The 21,288-nt window shown below is 37.8% G+C and overlaps 1 protein-coding gene and 1 long non-coding RNA gene across 2 annotated transcripts in view; one reads left to right on the forward strand and one right to left on the reverse strand.

The window, feature by feature from the left end:
• The window catches only part of cdkal1 (CDK5 regulatory subunit associated protein 1-like 1), a 225,274-nt gene that overhangs the window by 112,854 nt on the left and 91,132 nt on the right, over positions 1 to 21,288 (reverse strand). The window contains exon 8 of the mRNA XM_086079570.1: positions 11,291 to 11,394. Within this exon, the coding sequence (XP_085935696.1) occupies positions 11,291 to 11,394 (104 nt within the window). The remainder of the gene's footprint in view (positions 1 to 11,290; positions 11,395 to 21,288) is intronic.
• The window catches only part of LOC147172052 (uncharacterized), a 5,620-nt gene continuing 1,580 nt past the window's right edge, over positions 17,249 to 21,288 (forward strand). Inside the window, exons 1-3 of the long non-coding RNA XR_015095322.1 lie at positions 17,249 to 19,781; positions 19,873 to 20,035; positions 20,426 to 20,486. This is a non-coding gene — a long non-coding RNA (uncharacterized LOC147172052). The remainder of the gene's footprint in view (positions 19,782 to 19,872; positions 20,036 to 20,425; positions 20,487 to 21,288) is intronic.

Below are 21,288 nucleotides of genomic sequence, written 5' to 3' on the forward strand. Positions count from 1 at the left end.
TGATGACAAAATCTTAAGATACAAACACCATCTGTCAAATAATGATGCCTCCTATAAGATTGTCTTATTTCAGTCACACTGCAACTTTGACCAAATTCAGTAAAACATTCATTTCTTCATGTTGATTCACTTGAGTGGTGGAACACAATTATTTTAAAAGCAAGGCAAGGGCAATGAAGCCATTTGCAACCTGAAGCAGCCAAAGACAGCAGCAAAGTTAAAAGAGTGGAACAGAACATTACTGGAGGACATGCTGTATACAACAGCTAGCACTTTGTAGCATTTCCTAACATTTCTCTGAGCAAATGTCTTTGCGGGTATGAGTGAGTGCAAGAAGTGGTCTCCCACCCCCCGTAGTCCATTCGTGTCACCCACCACTAGGGGCTCGGGGCTGTGGCCATGGGTGGCCCGCTCTGTGAGAACTGATCCCTGCAGGGAGTGTGAAAAACCCCTCGTTGATACCAAAATATGCATCATGGGGAGGGCACACACAAACACGCAAGAATGCATACACACTCACAGGGGGACCAGTGTGTGGTAGTGACCCCGAGACCAAAGTCATTTCTTTGAAATGCTGGAAGACATCAGTGTAACTACATCACATAATATTATAGGACAAGTTTGCATATAAAAAAAAAAACTATTATTATTCAGCAGGACATTTATAGCTAAGCCGCAGCTTTACCGTAAGACAAATATGATAATAATTAAAATAAATATTAAATAATAATATCAATAATAAAAATGCCAGGTTGTTTTCCATTTGTGCAGTTCCAGCACCCTCTTTTAGTTAGTTTATTAGTGCAGTTCAATTTTAGTTAGGCATGTTTTGGCCACCTACTTTAAAAGACCCACACTCATCGCCAGATGAAGGGGAACCTAAGACATTTGATTTCCTCCACAAATTACCTTGTTTCACAATGTGTGCATGCATTAAAAAAATAAGTGCCTCGATATCAAGTGTTATTAGTGATCGTAGGACTTTTATGTACATTGAAGATAATGTTACCTGTACTACTTCAACTATATGTATAATTCTGACCTCAGTTGATAAGTATTGTATAGACAAGACATTTACATGCTGGTCTAGTTATTGCTCACATGGACAAACATATGTTCTTACGGGACATACTGCAGTGGTTATTACTCCCATTGATCAGTCATGCCAGCAAATATTTTTCAACATCTTCGTCAAAACAACATTCCAGTACTTTTAGCCCTCTTCAGCCGAACACAGCGTTCTGAACTACATATTCCATGAAACTTTGTGCCGCCCAGCCAGAAGGAGCACATGACAATAAAATGACTGGCCAAGCCTAATTATCTGTCACTGCTGTTATCATGTACAAAAACACAATATTGTGAGTTTTTAAAGAGCATCGTGCATCACTTTCCTTTTCTTTTTTGACAGTTTATCACCAACTTCCTCACAATACCGTGATAATTATCATATTGTGAGGTTCATATCGAGATTTTTACAGATGTCAAAAGTGTGTAAATAGCCCTCTCCTGTGTTTTTTAAACTAGAAAATCTAATTACAGTATATTTTATCAAAGAAATCTTAACTCCAAGCCTAACAACACTACTGATTTACTGTATGTGCAATAACACAATTGCATTACACTTAAGTTCTTTTACAGAAATAATTTCTAATTCCCATAACGGTAATATCATCATTCTGCTTCTGGCACCTCTTATTCATGTTGCAATATGGGAATTGCTGATGAAGGAATGTGCTGAGTTCAAAAGTACCGTTTTTATCGTTCTGTTTCAATGCAGATAAGCCAGTTGTGGCAGAGTATCAGAGGCAAGACAGAATGATCACACAATGTTCACTTGTTGATCAAACACAGCAGGCACTGCAAACAAATGGTGTGATTTGAATCAAAACAGATAGTTGAGGATACTACAGAGAAAGAATAGTAAGGGAGGATCAAAAGGGGAGGCTGTAATGACCAACAGGGACGACGACGCAGAGGGCCAAAAAGAAACCCAAAACACGTGAGGAACGTGTAATGCGGGAGTAAAGTGACACAATGGATGCAGGCAGGAAAAATACAAACGTCGCCAAAGTGCGACAGTTGCATAATATGTCAATTGAGCAAAACCACATTATCTGAATTTTGTTGTCACAAACATTTTGGAAGAACATGAAACAGTGCCCAGCCACTGTTCACTATTGTTCTATTCTCAACACTTCAGCTTTTCACATGTAGAAAGTTGTCTTTTGGTGTGAGGGTCCTGTTAACTATGTTGACAACACAATTTTTTTTTTTAATGAACTCTTTTACCGCCAAAAACGTTTAATGACGTATACTAAAATCCCAATGAATACCGGCAAAAACGTTAATTGACGTTAACTACGTCCCCCCACCCCCCAACCCCCCCCCCCTCCTGGATTTCAATGACATTCACAAGACTCAGGAAAAGTGCCGGCCTCCGGGATTTCCAAGCAGTCTGGGATGTCAGTAAATCACACCTCTTCTTTGGTGTTTGAAAACTCATTCCCAGGTTGGGGATGTGGGTGTGTCAGAAGTCAGGATGAGGGAATTCTAAGCACGTACATAAAAATAGACTCCGTTTCATTAATCAGGAGATATTTCAAAGTTGAAGAGGCAGCAGCTTTTGAGCTGGAGGCTGGGCATAATGCCTTGCTCAAGGACATCTTGACAGTAAGCAATAATCAGAGTAGCATCTCGACGTTTCAGGGTTTAGAGATGTGAGTGGTTTCTAGCCCAAATTTCAGTGGATTGCTTATAGAATGACGACATCTTTAAAAGGCTTCAACTTTGACGGCGATAAAGTGTGATAAAAAAATTTTTTTTACACAAACAAACTTAAGATAATTCAACTGTGTGAATCACTGGAGATGAACGTTTATGTCATCTACCTTCTCTGATCTGAAGCATTTGAAGAAAACCAAAGGACAGATATGTGCCACAGAGGAGACGTCTCCGACATCAATCAGGATTTTGTTTGGTGACACACGACCAAAAGGCTGAAAGGGTTCAAACAACGGCTTGTGCAGATTAAACAGCCCAATTAATCTCTCCTTCTTCAGACTGCCAAGATCCAGGTCTCAACTTCAAAGCACACACAAAGTTGAGGACTTGAGCCATTTGTACATTTTTTTCAATAATGTGTGACTCAGTGAGCTTATGGAAACAACCTTGTAGTCGTGTAGTCTCTTATCTTCAATAAAAGAGTGACAGGCTACCAACCAGTCAGGGCAGAGTGCAAAAGCTTCCTGATGCTGCCCGAGGACATAAAACCATGTCATGAGGGAAAAAAATGAAAACGTGAAGGTGAAAAAAGAATAAAACTCCAAGTTCAAGATTAAATTACATCAGTGATCTTGTGATATGAAGGGAATAAAGTGTGAAAGACTGACACGGTGTAAAAAGACCTGCTGGCAAGCAGGAAAAACAGGAAAAGGAGAGGGAAATAAATGGTGCCATGAAATAAAGAAGTCATGAATGTTATTGCAGAATTCAGTGGAGTACTACAACCTTTAAATGACTAAGGGGACCTTTTATTTTCTTTTTTTTTCTTATTTTCTTTTTTTACACATTTATTGATCATGTGACGCAAGATAAGCATGAACTTACGCTCCAATTGATAGAGATGAGGTAACAAACTAATTATGACCCGCACATCATCATCGTTGTGATGCAATCATCTGGAAATGTTTACTTTTCCAAAAATGTACATTAATCTGAGATGCTTTTTTTTTTTTCTGTGTACATCCAAAACTCAATCTTTCAAGAACGAGGAAGGTAATATCTATTATTTTTAATCCATTTGGGGCTTTAACTGACAATAACGAAATAAAGTAAGTTGATATACCATATAAACCTCAACACAATTGTGTGCTTAACATTTTGAGAATTGGAAATGCAGACAAACACACACACATAATGACAGTGTTATCATGGGGGGAGAGCCAAATATGAGTCAGAAAATTGAGCGGCATTAAACATTTTAACAGGCACAAGGCCTTACAGACAATAACAAGTTCAGTGGGTGAGCGGCACATGGTCTGGTCTTAAACATAAGTGTTGCACTGCCACCTATTGACTGAACAGGCAACTGCTCTCCCCTCCCCCACTGAGCAGTCAGCCTCAATGTAAACACCCTTGTTATAAGACGGGACCGTTGAGTAGCAGTACACAGCTCCAAAAATTGGCAGAAAAGATTAAATTTAAAAGAGCTGAGAAAATTGCAAGGGAGCTTTACTACTAAAAATACACTATAGTGGCACATTTAAATAGAAAAATTAGCAATTAAAGTTGTCATTTAAAAGAAAATGGATCGTTAAATCGAGACAACATGATGTAATGCTGCCCATTGACTGTTGAAGAAGGACAGAGGAAAAAAGTGTGGACACAAGTTCACAGAGGACAGAGCAGATGGCGTCTGCTCCACTCACACAATAGCACGCGCACGCACACGTACACACAAGCACACACTGGTGACATAATAGTAGCATGCCAGGTGTGCAGTTGGTGGCCTGCAGTCTGGCATGGGCCAGAGTGTGCGTTGCTGTCTCGATCCCTTGCTCTCTTTGTGTGAAAGGGGCCCCCTATTCACTGCTCTCTGCTGCCAGGCCAGCTTGGCACTTAATCACAGAACAACACGGTACATGCGCACACGAACACGGGCACACGCACACAGACACACGCGCAAACACCACCCTCTGCTGCATTTTTGTCCGATTGAAAGGTTAAAGAAGAATCAAGAGAGAAACAAATAAAAAATAAAAAACGAGGATACATTAGCTGAACTTTAAGCTGGAACTGTAAACAAAATTAAAGGAATAGAAAATAAATGTCACCTTGCTCCTGCACTAACAATCCACTGACTACACGCACACACATTAAGAACCATGGCCATGCATAATGAGCGGCGATAGAGGTGAGACAGCAGGCGTGTTGTCCAAATCGGGCCTCAAGAGAGTGCCTGGGGAAAGTGTGAGTGGCTTTCTATCATGGTCGGGACAAATGTTTGGATGCAAAGCCCATTGTGAGGACAGTTTGACTAGTCAAGGGACATAAAGTTTTAAAACTAAGTTAGGGTTGGATTGAGTTGCTGTGGATGGATGTGGCTTCACACATACAACAGAAATTCAGGACATAAAACTATCGTATTATTAATGCTAGGGATGTTCAATACCACTTTTTTTAGACCAATACCAAGTGCCGAAACCATTAGTAGCTACTTATGATACATAAAATGTTCCCCAAAAAACAATGACAGACATTGTTTTTAAACAAATGACATATATATCCCTACTACAGCAAATGTACTTAAAATGTAATTAAATTAATGGCATTTTTTTTCCACATTTGCTGATAAAAGTAATTTTGCATAGAGCACACAATAAAATGAATTTAAAAAATAAATAAGATGAAACAAATAACCCAGTGGCCAGAAAAAAAGTCCCAATCAAAATATACAACTTTTTAAGGAATAGGGTGAAGTGCAAAGAATTTAATTCAATACAGTAGGGCTTCAAGTAATTTAGTAATATCTACCATGTTATGAATTCCTCAAGCTGTTTAATGTGTGATGTTTAATTATATATTGTTTCGAAGCTGACTCATTGATGATGTCATCATTCCGCTATAAAACACTCTTTAGAACGTAAAGTTGAGACTTAACAGCGCCTCTGCTGATTAGAGTAAAGTAGCACATTGTTATTCCACTGAGGGGCAAACATTTGCAACGCTAGCAAATGCTGATTTCACGTCAGGGTTCGTTCAAGTTTGCAACGTTTCCGAAACGGTTCCTTAACAGTATTAGTGGTTTCCTAAACAGTCCTAATAGTTTCCTAAACAGTCTTTGTTGCAAATACATTTTTAACATCAACATTTCCTTGTGACAATTTACTCATTTGCTCCCAAAAACGTATAAATACGATCTATTTTAAATGTTTTAAGCGTTCCAAAGACGTATTTATATGTTTTGTATTGTTTGTTTGTTTTATGCTAGAGAATACAGAATGCTTTGATACAGCCTCTGAACTGCAGAGAACGGGTGAAGCAATAGTAGTATTACAAAAACGGCCAGCAGCTGGCAGCAGAGTATACGAGATCAACCAGAGCCATGTTGCAAACAAGCTCATCTACCCACAGTTCTAAACAGATTTGGCTTTGAAACATCAGTCAAAATCCAGTAAGGCAGCCGGGAGCAAAGGGGGTTGCTTCAGTGAAAATGGCTGGGAGTGAATAAGTTAAGACTGTTTTATGACTGTTTAAAGAACCATTAAGACTGTTTTGAGAATGTTTAGGAAACGCTGCAACCTTGAACGAATCATGACGGACCTTGACGTGAAGTCAACATTCGCTAGCGTCGCAAACGTTCATCCCTCATTGGGATCCGGGCTCAATAAACAATCAATGCACTAACTCGTCACAATTCTTAACTTTCAATTAATATGTCAATCTCCAAATTGAATTGTTAACCACATTTTGTCTGGGACTCACCATAAGCAACCATAAAGCTTCTCCACAGGGAAAATCTAACATTTCCTCAAGGAGCACAATTGACTTAACTCTGAATCTATTAAGCCGCAAAAATTTGCAAAGAAAGAAGTCCAGAAATTATGCTAACGGTGGCATACATGTTAACTCTACTCGTGAGTGTGTGGTTTCGAATTCAGTGGCTGCGCAAGAGCCAGATAATGAAAAACTCTTGCTGGAGCCTAAACTATGTCTGAGCATGGAGGAGCACACATGGGGAGACTTTTCATCTTGAAAATAACAGCTTCACAGTCTGCAAGAGCTTCTATCCAGAAATCAATTTTAGCTCGTCCGTGAGAGCTTTAGCCTGGGATAATAAGTTAGACTAGAATTTATTTAGCAAGCGCAGCAGATTTCCACGTTATTTCAATTAGGCGGCACATGGCGGTGACTCAAATACAATCAATGCAGCCCCGTCAATATTTAAATCTTTCCAATCTGTCATCTACACATCAATAGAAGACACATTTGACAGAACGTTCACAACGACATATCGGCATTCAGGATGCTCATCCTATTATTAAAAACAAAGTTATCGATGCTATAAATCTGCCACTCTTCAGCTCAAAGCATTGTAATAACCGGCTCTACTCACGGGGTAAATAACATTTATGTACTTCAGGTGTTTTATTCCAGTAATCAAAAACTCAGTTCTACTAATAAAACTGGTGGAAGCACTGACCCGTGGAGGATTGTTCCTGGCAAACTTTGGCAGCCCTGCCTGCCCAAGTGTCATGTTACAGCAGCAGCAGAGGTAAACAGGAGCTGACACCTGTCACAGATGTTGCAGCTAGGCAGTGAGCTTGCCCACATATCTATCCGAGCCTATCTGTCAAATGCCATCCAGCTGATGCCAGTGAAATAAACAGTATCGTTCCAGCTTTTTGAAACTGATCATTCAGTCATGTGGAAATGACAGAAGAAGGAAGATTAAACATGGCCACATAGGACATTTGTTTTCATTGGACGGCAGAAGCCGGGAGGCTGTTAAACCTTTGAGTGGTTCACATTTATAATTCCATGTACCCATGTGAAATAATGGGATTTTTTACATTGCAAGTTGAGTGCGCACTCACTCATATCAAAACCATTTTTTTATGTCCTTGTCAAAATATTGTGCTTAAAATGTATCAAAAATATGTCTTAGTTATGTACAAGAATAAAGCTTGTGTCACACTGATATACCGGTACACAGTATTACACTAACAAATGTTGAAAATGTAATGCATCAAACTTCCAATACACAGCTGAAATTGACTCCATAAATATTTATCTATTTAGATAATGGCAAACATAAGGTTCAAGATATTGGGCTCTAGCGAATCTTGGTAATATAACACCAGCTGGAAAATAAGCGGTGTCGTGATTGTTAGGATGCATGTCACACGCTAATGTAATGTGTCATGCAGGAGTGATAGCTGTGTGTCTGTATTTACGAAGTGTCATGTCGTGTTGTAGTCGGGACATCGGTGTGACAGTTTAAAATGCTAAGACGCCAGCCAAAGTAACAAGCAACAAATGTGAATTCACTTTTACGTATTTGTAAAATTATATCACAAAAACAGTAGCTGAGTTGTTAAAAATGGCTCACTGTGAAAACATAATGCTATTATTTGGTTTGAAATTAATGTATTTTTATTAAATATTATACAATACGCTTAATAAAACAGTACCAAAGTTAACAGGTGCAAATCAACTTAATTCAGACTGAAATGGTGAATAAAAAGACACATGAAATGAATGCAGTGAAACCTTGGGTTTCAAATGACCGGGTTGAAAAGCAATTCTGCCTACACAAAATTTTCTGAAAAGCTTACTTCCGCAAACGCACCATTTTCAGTGAGCAGTCTTGGTATGGAATCACACAAGGCTCAATTATGCTTTTTCTTGTGCCCTGTAAACATCATTGGCTCTGTGAGTCACACATTGTAGTACAGTCCTGTATTTAATGAATTAATTTATTTACTTTTGTTCTGTATAATGGCTTCTAAGAAACAGAAAACTGCTAGCTGTAGTTTTTCTAATTCCAAAAGAAATAAGGTTTTTCTTTTGTTTTTTTACTTAAATAAAATGATTTTCTGACTTTTTTTCGCCACGTCATCATAAATCTAACACAGACTATTATTTTGTGATTGGATGGTTAAGGATGTGCAACAAGCCTAAAGATAGACTAGCTTTCAGATGCAGACATACACAATATGAGTATGGCATGTGCCCGGAGTAAGCAAGATTGTGTTGGCTCGGCTGTATTGTTTTATTTCATTAATACGGTCAATTTCGTTATTGATCGGATTGCAAATCACAAAATGTCCATAAAGGGCAAAATATTGAACGATCCTCCAAAGTCTAGTAACCATTTTGGGGTTTTTTTTTTTTAACGGAAGTCAACCAAAATTTGACTACGGTGCATTTCAATTGATTATATCATGGGTTAAAGAGACAGAGCCATGGACTCAATAATGTAATATAACTTGTTAAGAATTGGTAAGAAATGTTACATGCTTATCACTTGACCATTAGGGTGAATTTGGTAATATATGACACAGTTACCACCCTGAATTATCAATGCAATCACAGGTGCACAAAATTAATTAAATATTAACTTTGGCTATATGGATTGACTTTGACACCTACAAACAAATTAGATTCCGCACAAAACATTTCTAATGTGATGACACCTCAACATATAACACATTCTGTAAAAAACCTACGCATTTCCTGTAGCATATCCATCTTATACTATCTTCTTGCTCACTGTTACTACCAGAAGGAAAGAGACCTATTTACGGTACATCAAATAACATTTGAATAGATTCCATAAATCCTTTCAAATAGACCAATCAATTCCCAAATCTGGCTTGACTGGCCAATCAAAATTTGCATTCATACTTGCTGGTTACTTTTCCCTATTCCCCACCAAATAGCAAATCCAATTGTGAGGTTTATTTTGTTAGTTTCTATTTGATTCAGATAAGAAAACGAATTGGCAACAGAGTGAGAGTGCAAGCAAAAAGAGGGCCATTTCATTTAACAGTAATGCAATTCCAAACTGCACAAAGGGCCTTCGGTTTATAAATGCAGTGCATGATATATTTAACAAAAAGAGATTTCTAACAGGGAGCATTTTGAATAGATGGCTAAAGGCTTAAGGAGCAATTTATGCCCAAAAAGAAACCTGCTTATCACACTTGCCAGTGTGCTCGTGTGTTTGTGTGAAATGATCATGTTGCGAGGAAATAAGTCTGTTTTCAGTCACATGAATGAAAGGAAGGTAAATCCTATCGGGTAATCTCATGTTTAGATTTAAACACAACTTATAGGACACAAATCACCTTGAGCATCTTATGTTATGGACCTAAACATCTCATTAAAAACAAAATAATAATAATAATCTGTTTTTTGGTACATCCGCTGGTTTTTAAGTGGGGCCACAACCTTCAGCTTCCTCTTTTTGTGTTTTGAAAACAACAACCGCCACTTGCTATCACGTTTCCTGTGTTATAACGGATCGCTCAAACATATCTCACAACCAAACTAAACTTCCCGCTTCATGTTTTACGACAAGTGTCCCTCTTAAACTTGAACAGGTTACATTACAATGTATTACAATGTACTGCAGAAAACATTTGACAATTGAGATTGACAAGTGCTCTATCCAGAACGCTGTGTGCCCCTCAACTGTGCAAAAAGTGTAAAGGGCATGAGAACTTCAACCTGCAGCGGCTTCTATCTTACATGAGTGCACGCACACGCCAACACCAAGGCCTCGCCAGCTGGTGAGTTCGCCCTTGAATGGCCACCCTCGGGCACTTCTGTGGTATGCATGCAGTTGTTTTAAAGAGTTCTGGATACTGTAGTTGAGATGCAAAAAGGTCTCAAGTTCAAATCTGGGCTGCGGCCATTCCATGGAGTTTGCCTGTTCTGCTAAATATATATATATATATATATATATACAAAAAAAATTTGATCCACTGCACACACTCATCCTTCTTTTTTCTAATCAGTTAATTACTTGCATAATTAAAAATGGAAAATGAGCCCAATAGTTTGACATGAACAAATATTCTGAATGTCATACGCAAACATTTATTACATGCTTTAATTTAATGTGTATAGTTATATTTATTGCTCAAACCAAATCTGTGCTACCTTTAACGTAACCATCCACTATCAGCTAGAGGATTTTCTGCAGTTATTAATTATTAATACATGATTAATTAGCTATTTTTTTGTGATTAATTAGTTAGTTAACGCTTTAACTTTGAATTCTTGTCTCTTACATGTTATCATTCTTATCTTCTACCTCTGACCAAATATTGACAAAAAATAAAAAAATCCTACATACCACAATTTTAGTAAGCCTTCAAAAAAAGCAGTAAGTAAAAGTAAGATTGCCTCCATATTTACAGTTTCTGTAACTAGGCATTGTAATTATTGTTTAGAATAAATGCACTAAAAACTGGATCTGCGTTGTCAATAGATAGATTTGCCCTTGACTGACCCGCCTGGGGGTCTTTTTGAACCAACGCCTGCTGTGCAGTAGGGAAGCTGGGAGTCTACTCTTAAGGAACAGATGCCAGGGCACAGCAGCTGTTCATCTGGCATCAAACCAAGCCAACTGGATAGGCCCACAAAGCAAGAACAAAAAACATCAACATGTGTTACTAAAACCTTCCCCGCATGATAGAAGAGCCACACGCAGACTGAAATCAACAATTAACATTCATGTGAAATATGTGAAACATATGTATTATTATTATTAACTCACCTTGGAAAGACTGCCGAGCTCTCTCAACCAGCTCTTCTATGGGATAGCTGGCCAGGTCTCCTCTGGCATGCTTTGTCTTGCAGTAGGTACATGCATTCAGGCACCTGGACAATTAGTTAAGAGACATGATTGTGTCCATTATCAAACAAATAGAAAAGCAGCCATTACAATGCGTAGTTATGCCTAAAAAATATACCACACATAATGTGAGGAATTATTCAACTAGTTCAGTGGTTCTTAACCTGGTTTCAATCGAACCCCAAGGGTCAAAACACCCACCCTTCTCAAAAGGCTGTCATTGGCTGCAGGTGATCACACTACAATGCTTGGCCAATCGGTGTTGCAGGGAATTTGCTGCGCTCCGTAGTCAACTTGGCTGTTGTGATGGTACATCGTGTGATATATTTATTATTGTAATCCCTTCATACAATATATGTCAAGTGGTCGGCCGAACATGTGCAATATGAATTGGCATGTATAACGGAATGGAAAATATGTGTTCCACAGGGTTCAATTCTGGGGCCTCTGCTGTTTTCATTGCATGTTGCTGCCCCTGGATTCCCTCTTAAGAAAACAACAGTGTGGTGTTTTAAAGTGCTCTATAAATATAGAGCTGAGTTGAGTGATGCGAGTCAGCGTCCAAACTGCCTGATTTGCAATGCCAAGTTGACCAATTTTAGCCCAGCACATACATAGTTAGCTATCAAAACTACAGGAAGACTTTCTTAAACTGAAGATGGGGAATACAGAGGAAAAAAATAGATTCAATGAAAAGACTACTCATTCTGATTATTTTGTTCACCAGCAAACTAAATAAATAATATAATAATAATAATAATAATAAAATGTATTTTGTTTTTCAATAAAGAAGGCTGAATGTGCATAGGAAACCCCCAACAAGGTTAAGAACCACTGAACTACTTTATAAAATAACACATTACAACAATTCAATGTTTTTCATTTAAAAAGAAAATCCCAAATAAAGCAAAATATCCTATATCATTAAAAGGCTCACAAAAGAAAGAAAAACTCCATTCATTTTGACAAACTTTCTTAAATTCATCTAATACATTAACAGTGTGACAGGACAGCAAAAGTTGACCAAAACAGTAAACAAGCCTAACACAAATGGACCAGAAAAGTGGGATAAAAAAAGTTTGATTAAAATGTGATTCATAAGCAATGGAAGCTCTTAATGTGGAGATCCATCTTGATAGCTGTCTATGTACAGTGACTGTTAAATTGGAGGGGGGGAAACCAGAGGGAAGAATTATGAATTTCATCCATTAAAATGTCTAATATCTGACATTCAATTTGGACAATGAAACACACATTTTTAGTGCAAAACACGATGTGGTTTACAATTCGCTGCAGCATGTCAAAATAGTGTTTCGTCTAAATGTCCTAAAATACCCAAACTGTGAAAAATAATTGACCTCAGCCCAGTTTTCTAATGAAAGAACCCTCTGTTAGCCCACTGTGTGCCTTTTATACAAAACACAGATTGAAAAGATTCTGTTTTTCTAATTCGTTTTGATGTGGAATAAATTGCCTTGACAAAAACAGCTAACGAATGATTAGAAACCAGAAAAGGGTGTGCTTTGCACCAACTAATGTGATGATGGGCACACGTGGGCTTATGAGAAAAGTATTCTGTCCGATACAGAGAAAAATCAAGATAAGAGGCATTGCACACTATGGCTTCACATAAACTAACCTTGGACCCAGAGAGACACAACTATCTGGTTCAAATAACTGAAATTCAAGAAATCTCAGTGCACTCACTGCTCTTGTATACATACCTCTAAGGAATCGAAGCTTACTTAAAATTGCTGACATAGTTCAGAAATTTTTTATGAAAGATATCTTGAAATGACTGTTTCCATTAATTCTATATTGGATGGGTTGGCAGTGGGGTCCAAATTCATTTTGGGGCGCATTGTATTTGACCTTGGTAGTACGACTGTAATTTAAAGTTGTATACGTTTGTCTTCAGAGGCAAAACTGATAAAGATTAATTGGAATAAAAATATTTAAGCATGCTATTATCTTTAATCATCCATTTGAATAACATCACCACAATCTCAAAATAAATTAAAACCCTGTTTCCAAAGTTTATTTAAATCACACTTTTCAAATGTATTCTTTGAAAAAGCACTTGAAGAAACAGTGCTCGATTAACACAACAGTGCTTCAGTAATCCTTTAGAACTCCAAAACGACATTCATCGAGGCATGTCACCAAAGGCAAGAAAATGAGTGGAAAAATAGTTGTGTTTTAATCTGTCTATCCCTGCCACTCTATGCGTTGCTTATCCCAGTTGAGGGCACCAAAGATGGCAGCTAGGTCACATAACCTCCATGTGGAGAAAACAGAGACAGATGGGACCCTGCAAACACTCACACACAGACATACACCACAGCCAGCGCCACCACCAGGGGGTCCATCCATCTTAATGTGATCAGGCCCAGCTGAGTGGATCACACCAACATTAATCTCAAGAGACAGTGGTCTACTTGCTTTAGTGTGTGCATGCATGTGCGTGTGTATCAATTCTGCCTATGTGCGCATGTGACTTTGTCAGTGCGCTGTTGCTGAGCATTTGTCCAAAATCACGACAACGCATTAGCAGATTCGACATCCCCGTCACCCCAGACAAAGTGCGACAACTACTCAGCACTCTGACACAAAAAGAGGTTGGAGCACAGGAGCAGTGTCACAGCATGCCCTTGTATAAACACAGATGCCTGCCATGCATTTCAAGCTGGTTGGATGCAGTTTTACTTTGAAAACTAGAGCTGTGCAGATCGATCCAAGTATCAATAGAATCGATATTTAAGTGAGTATCAGTACTGTATCGATAACAAAGAGCTAGTGTCGATCCTTTAGATCTATTTATTTATTTTGGCGTCACATGGGTCCCTCGCACAATCCCTTTGTAGTGCTTACGTCAGCCCGCCAATGACAGTGGTATAGGTGGCACTGGCAGTAAAAAATAATGTATTACATTTTACACAAAGAGTCATATTATGCTTCAGTTGAGCTTTTCCAACTACTAATTGAGCTGGTATTAGTGTAGCACAACATATAAGTATCATATATATGATGTGTCTAGACTAGAAGAACTTTGGTGGCTGACGTTTCTTTGAGTGCAGAAGAGCAACATGGACTAAGATTATTACTACATTGCCACTTTATATGTTTCTGTTGAGGATATTGTATTCTGGCATATTTAATTAACTCAATTACTCCCAGCCATGTTCACTGAAGTAACCCCCTTCGCTCCTGGCTGTTTTACTGGATTTTGACTGATTTTGCAAGGCCCACAGAATATTGTGTTTTATTGCTATAAAAACATGGAACCTACCAAAAGAAAGATTAGAGTATTTTCTTTCATCAGGTATAAAGGTATATTCATAGCTGTTTTCAATTAGCATTAGAATATAGCTAAGTTTTGTCAATATTTAAATTCCTGGTGAAAACACTGACAAAAAAGAGCATGTTGCAACATGGCCCTGGCTGATCCCTTATACTCTGCTGCCCCCTGCTGGCCGTTTTTTAAATAACTACCATTGCTTTAAAAGGAACCCTCGACTGTAATGACAAGTTTGCTCTGTATTATTTATTTGGTGGTTACCAACATATCTATGAGATTCATTTTTTTTTCAAAAATAATTTCCAGTTTAATACATTTTGTAGGAACTTTATTTGGACATACACCACCATTGTTATCTGCGTCGTAACGCATTCAGTGCGTAGTGATGTAGAATGGCGGCGGCTCTCTGCCGAGCAATGTGAAACGCCCATTAAGAAAGCAAGGTAAGCCTCCGTTCTTAAAGAGACACTACGCACTGAATGCGTTGCGACGTATATAACAATGGCGGCATATGTCCAAATAAAGTTTCTACAAAATGTGTTAAACTGGAAATTATGTTTGAAAAATGAATCTTTAAATTATGTTAGTAAAAACCAAATAAATAATATAGAGCAAGCTTGTCATTACAGTCGGGGTTCCTCTTAAGACACCTCTTCATGTCAGAAACTGCATCAAAGCCTACTGTATGATCTTGCATAAAAAAAACAATTGTGTAAACACGTTTTTGGGAGTGAAGGACAAAGTATTAAAAAACGTTTCTACACGTTTTTGGGTTTGAATGAGTTAAAAACCCAACAAAAAAGTATATATAAATACAACAAAACAACAACTACAACAACAAAAACGCTATTTATAGGACAAATAATTTAAAATATGATAATATTTTATGAAACTAAAGTTCTTGGTATCGGATTCGGCAATAGTGGCACTAGTATTTACTAAATCTCAAGTATCGCACAGCTCTATCGAAAAGTAAGTCAATGACCATGTTTACATGCCGTCAATATTCGGATTAAGCTGTAGTAGTCACTAGTCAAGCCATATGATAGTAAAAATAGATTCGTATACAGGCCTATTGTTTACTTCCTTATCAATTTTATTATTCTTTTTTTTGTCACTATACCCTTTCTGTTTCCTACTGGCTAATTAAACCACAGAGGTAGCTATAGCACCTGACAACTGTGTAGTTCATCAATGTGTTACAATGAGAGGGGCTTCCTCCCCAGTGAGTCTGGGACTGGTTCGTGTGTGTGTGCGTGCGTGCGTGCGTGAGTGCGTGCTAAAAGCACTATTGTGTTGCAGTCTTGAAAAAGAAAGCCCTGTGGTTTCTCTATACATTTGTAAACCTCCCTTGACATGTGCATGCACACACACACACACACACAAACACACATTCTCCCACACAGAAACAAGCAGTTTCCTTTAGAGGGACTCCCTTGTGCAGCATCTTAAAGACGCAGACTCCGAGACAGTTAAGCAGGAAAAGGTTTTCTCAATGATAAGCACTTAGGGTTTGCACATTAATTAGAAAACTGCTCCATGCATAAACAAATTGGGCTGCGTGCGCGTTTGTCTTGCCGTTGACGGGGTTTTACGCAGTGCCAGCTTGAGAACGCAATTATCAAAACAAAGCTGAGACTGCTAGGGCAAATGGGCGAGTTTTTCAATTGTAAAGCAAGGTTATTCAGTGCACTTATTGTTCACGCTGAGATAGGGTGGAGTGGGTAAATGAGCAAACAAAACCTTAAACTGCCATTATATGGTACGAACAAAGTGTACAGTTAGTCACCGCGAGTCAAAAGTTGGGAGTCAAAGAGTACAGAATACTCAACAAACAATGAAGCCACACAGATGGAAATTTAAAGAGGATTATTATTATATAGAGATTGGTAGGCAGTTCGACCATCCTGGCTTGAGGGCATGAGCTTGGTTGTATCCAAGGGTTGTGGGAAATTTGCATACAGTGTAAAAAAAGAAGTCCTCTAATTAAAATACGTTTTATTTGTTAATTTTTCCTTTGGGACGATCATTGAGACAATTTACAAGATTACATTTTCACATACAATTACACCCGAAAAGAAAAAGGGCTGACGGGATGAAGCTGAAGCTTATTAATACCCGTCCCCAAGAAGTTACAAAATACTCCATGGGTCCATGTTGACACACTACATTATATTTGTAATGTGGCTTGTTTGTTTCCCTTTGGGTTTTACGTATACTAATTCCTATACAGAGCAGCCTTCCAAATTAAAAGCATCGATTTCAAAACAAGATATAATTAAACATCACATTAAACAGCTTGAGGTCTGGTATCGCCCATCCCTATTCAAAACTGTTATTACTACTACATCAGAAATTTACACAAGCTTGTTCAAGACACATATGTTAGAAACAATGTGGCTGTGCTGAGTCGTGTTCTCTTTTGCCAATAATTATCTCCGGTCAAGGTATAAATGCTGAGAAATAAACACGTACGAGGTTCGCTCACAATTCCCATAATAGAATTTGTGTGTTTGCTTTTGTTGAATCTGTATTCACGCACGCACCCTGAGCCAACTGCCATTCTGCGTTTTGTGTGTGTGTGTGTGTGTGTGTGTGTGTGTGTGTGTGTGTGTGTGTGTGTGTGTGTGTGTGTGTGTGTGTGTGTGTGTGTGTGTGTGTGTGTGTTTGCCTTTGTGTATTATGAGGACATGTCACCTGAATACACGCAACACTGCGAGGACATTTTGAATTATGAGGACACAGCCCATGTCCTCATAATTCATTCAATGCAGAAGTGCTTCTAGGGCTGTAGAAGGCTTAAATCCAAAGTTTTAGCCAATGTCCTTGTAAACCATAATTACATGAATTTGTGTATTTTTGTGTATTTGATGACGCCCCCTGTAGGAAGGTCCTCGTAATGCACCACTTCATGAATTATTCACACCAGTGTATATTTCACAGCATTTGATTGGCTGACCGTCACCTGTCCCCACAATTACGCACATGTCCCCATAATTCCGTTTTTTCTCAAAATGCTGTGTATTGTGAATGTTTGTCTGTAGACGCAGAGCCTTTTTTTTTTTTGCAGCCACCAATTCCTAAGTAGATAAATTAAATAATGAAATACACTATGACATTTAATTATATATTTCAGCATTTAATTCTTGCAGTGGTTGTTTATTTGAAAATATACAATGGTTAACAGCTGTTTATCACATCACTTTGAACAGCTGGAGGCAGAGACAGAGAAACTGTCAGTGCCGTATATTGATTCATCATTTAACATCCCACCCTGCCTTTACAATGTAACATCTTTCTGTACACCAGTGGCCAAATGTTTTGAGAATGACATTGATTTTCTAAAAATCTCCAGTGCTGACTTATTATTATTGTTTTTTTATGATGGCAATTTGCATGTACTCCAGAATGTTATAGTGATTAGATGAATTGCAAAGTCCCTATTTGCCATGAAAATTAAAGTAATTTCCTTTAGTGACCTTACAAACTTTAAGTGAAGAAGGCTTCAGGGCACCCAAGAAAATCCAGCAAATGCCAGGACTATCTCCCAAAGTTGATTCAGCTGCGGGATAAGGACATCACCACCAGTGTAGAGCTTGCTCAGGAATGGCAGTAAGCAGGTATGAGTGCATCTACACCCATGGTGAGGGAGTAAGACTTTTGGAGGATGGCCTGGTGTGACCAGTGAAAAGGGGATTCCATAAATACAGACCAAAATAAGAAAAAAAGAGTTGAAGTTATTTTCTCTGATTAACCCCCTTTCCAAATGTTTGGGGCATCCGGAAAAATGCTTGTCTGGAGAAGAAAAGGTGAGCGCTACCATCAGTCCTGCTTCATGCCAAAAGGAAAGCATCATGTGACCATTCATTTGCAGGGTTGCTTCTCAGCCAAGGAATTGGGCTCGCTCACAATTTTGCCAAAAAACACATGCATCCATTACTAAAGTATAGTACTAAAACATCCTCGGACAGCAACTGTATGACAGCAGCAAGGTTATTTTATTTACTAAAGCAAAAAAACATTTTCGTTAATGAAAAAAAAAACCTTTTTAAAAAACTGAAACTGAAATCACATTTTATGATTACAAAATGATCTATAATTCTAGCAATAATATCCTTTGTTTTCGTCTGTGGTAATTCATTTAATATATGAGCCTTTGGGGTTCATTTTAAATGTGATCTATTTTTTTTTATTGACACTGTAAATCATAGAACAATAGCCACTCTTATCAACAAAGTTCATAATCCAACGACTGAACCAATTTGTTGATTTGAACGGGATTTATTATATTGCCCTGAGTACGGAAGTGACGTCATCTAGCAGCCCCGATAGAGAACCGCCCCCGGCTCTATTTACTTCACGAGATGTGATGGCGTGTAGCTGTGCTAATGAGGTAGGTTTGAAGCTCGAATTTTTCCTGTTGTTGTTGGTCGCTTGTGTACATTGCTCCCTCTTTCGCGAAAATGATTTATAATGCAAGTCCAGTGTAAGTGCAGCTAAGCTTACGTTAGCATACCTAACCATCTGTTGATTATGATGGATGCAGCTAATTATTTAGAATTGCTACGCTTCTGTTAGCGACGGTTAGCATAGCAGAGCTAACCGTCTGTTGAGTAAGATGAATGCTAATTGCAATTTTTAAGAGGAAATCAATAACAGGCTGGTTTTTGATGTGAAAATATACAATGGCTTAGTATTACCAGTACAGTATAAATGAAGTATTGGTAAATTGCTGCATTTGTGTTTACTTAAATTTGTTCTTTCAATAGAAATATTTCAGTAAAGTCTGTTAGTGTTCATTACATTTAATTTATGCAAATATTTAGCAGAGCTGTGCTATCCACTGTATTTTATTTTCGTTGGCACATTTACTGCACACTGCACAGGCTATTATGGTACACTGAAAGTCAACTTCAAGACATTTGCACCAAGTTACCTATCAAACTGATTGAAACTCATTTTTTTCTATAGCTTTAGATCATTATCTTCAGTGAGACATGTCAGTCATGAGGCCACAGAGGGCAAAAGTTAAACCCAAAGAAGAGGTAGCATACTTTTCATCCTTGGGTAAAGACAAGAATGGCTTCACCATAAAATATATTAATTAATTCAAAGGTGAGTATTGGTAAAATATTCTTTAGTATGGGTCTAGTTTTCATTATTGTTATAATGAAATATTTCTGTTGTATCCTTTTTTCTTTGTAAGGTCGAGGAGTGTTCAGTTCCTGCTCCTTTCAGAAGAGAGACTTTCCTACTGAATATCGAGGAGAAGTTCTAAGCAAACAGGAACGTGAAAACAGGCTGAGAGTGTATCATGATGCCCGGAAGGTTTTCATGTTTGAATTTCGCTACAATGGAAAAACACTATGGTATGTTTATATGGTGTGTTGTCACACTTAATTTTGTTTTTTTGGGGGGATATCGTGCAAGGTTTGACAAAACATAAAAGATTAATTAAAACTCAAAAGCAAAAGTACATTCTTTTCTCAATATAATTTTTTTATTTTTTTATTTCATTTTTTACAATATTGTGACTTGTTTTTTTATTTTACTTTTACAGTTATCGTGAGTATCGCTAACCTCACAATATCATGTTAATTATCATATCGTGATTTCTTATGACATTTGGATATTGTGTCATACATGTGACATACTAGAATTACTGGTCGCACATTCATGATTACATGAAATTATATTATAGCAGTCTAGTCTTAGTAAGAATTTAATTGTATTGGTATTTTTCTATTCATCTGCCCCAGGTTTCCACTGAAGCACAACCTGATGAAGACACAGCTATCAGACTGCGCCAAAGTTGACCAGGTGACTAGATTTCTTTTTGAATGTTGTTGAAATCAGTTTTCCGAAGCAAGACATTAGTGGAGGGTGAAGATACTAGGGCTGCACAATATGTGGAAAATATCTTGCCGCACGAATGACTCATGCAATATGTGTATTGCAAAGACGTGCAACAAATGAATATTGGATTAATTGTATACTTTAGTCTGAGGCTAAGCGATATGGCCAAAAAATAAAATAAAAAGTATTTTAAACCAACCATCCAGCATTCTGCCACCACTTGTGCAAAATTACAACTCACAATAACATCTGGATGTAACAGAACATAACAACAGCTTTTAATAATCCAGAAGACAAAATACATTTCACGATTTAGCAAATTTTCAACGATTCAATTTAAATTTAATTTATTCAATTAATTTGATTTATTGCCAGGCCCTACTTGAGTCTGAATTTGACCAATCAGAGACAACATTAATTGCGCATCGCCATACAAGAGAATTGTATCGAGGAGCATTACTAACAAAAAATAACTTATTTGGATAAGACTAGATCACAATGAGCATGATTATTTTTCTGCACGTACGTGTATTTCTTTAATTAGATTATATAGATATATATATTAGGTCCATGTTCAATGTCAAAATAATCTCCATCACTGTATAAAACACCCATGTCGCATGTTTTGTCAATACTGTGCAGACCTCACAGGTGCATAGTCTTCACAATGTCATAGTTGTGAATAACTGACACTCTGAGGACAGTGTATTTACACACTGCGAATGTAAAATAAGTTTTCAGGGGTTTGGAGTTACACATACAGTCC

This window comes from Leptonotus elevatus, chromosome 6 (genome assembly GCF_054856555.1).
Source record: "Leptonotus elevatus isolate MCC_2025b chromosome 6, RoL_Lele_1.0, whole genome shotgun sequence".
NCBI classification, from domain to species: Eukaryota; Metazoa; Chordata; class Actinopteri; order Syngnathiformes; family Syngnathidae; genus Leptonotus; species Leptonotus elevatus.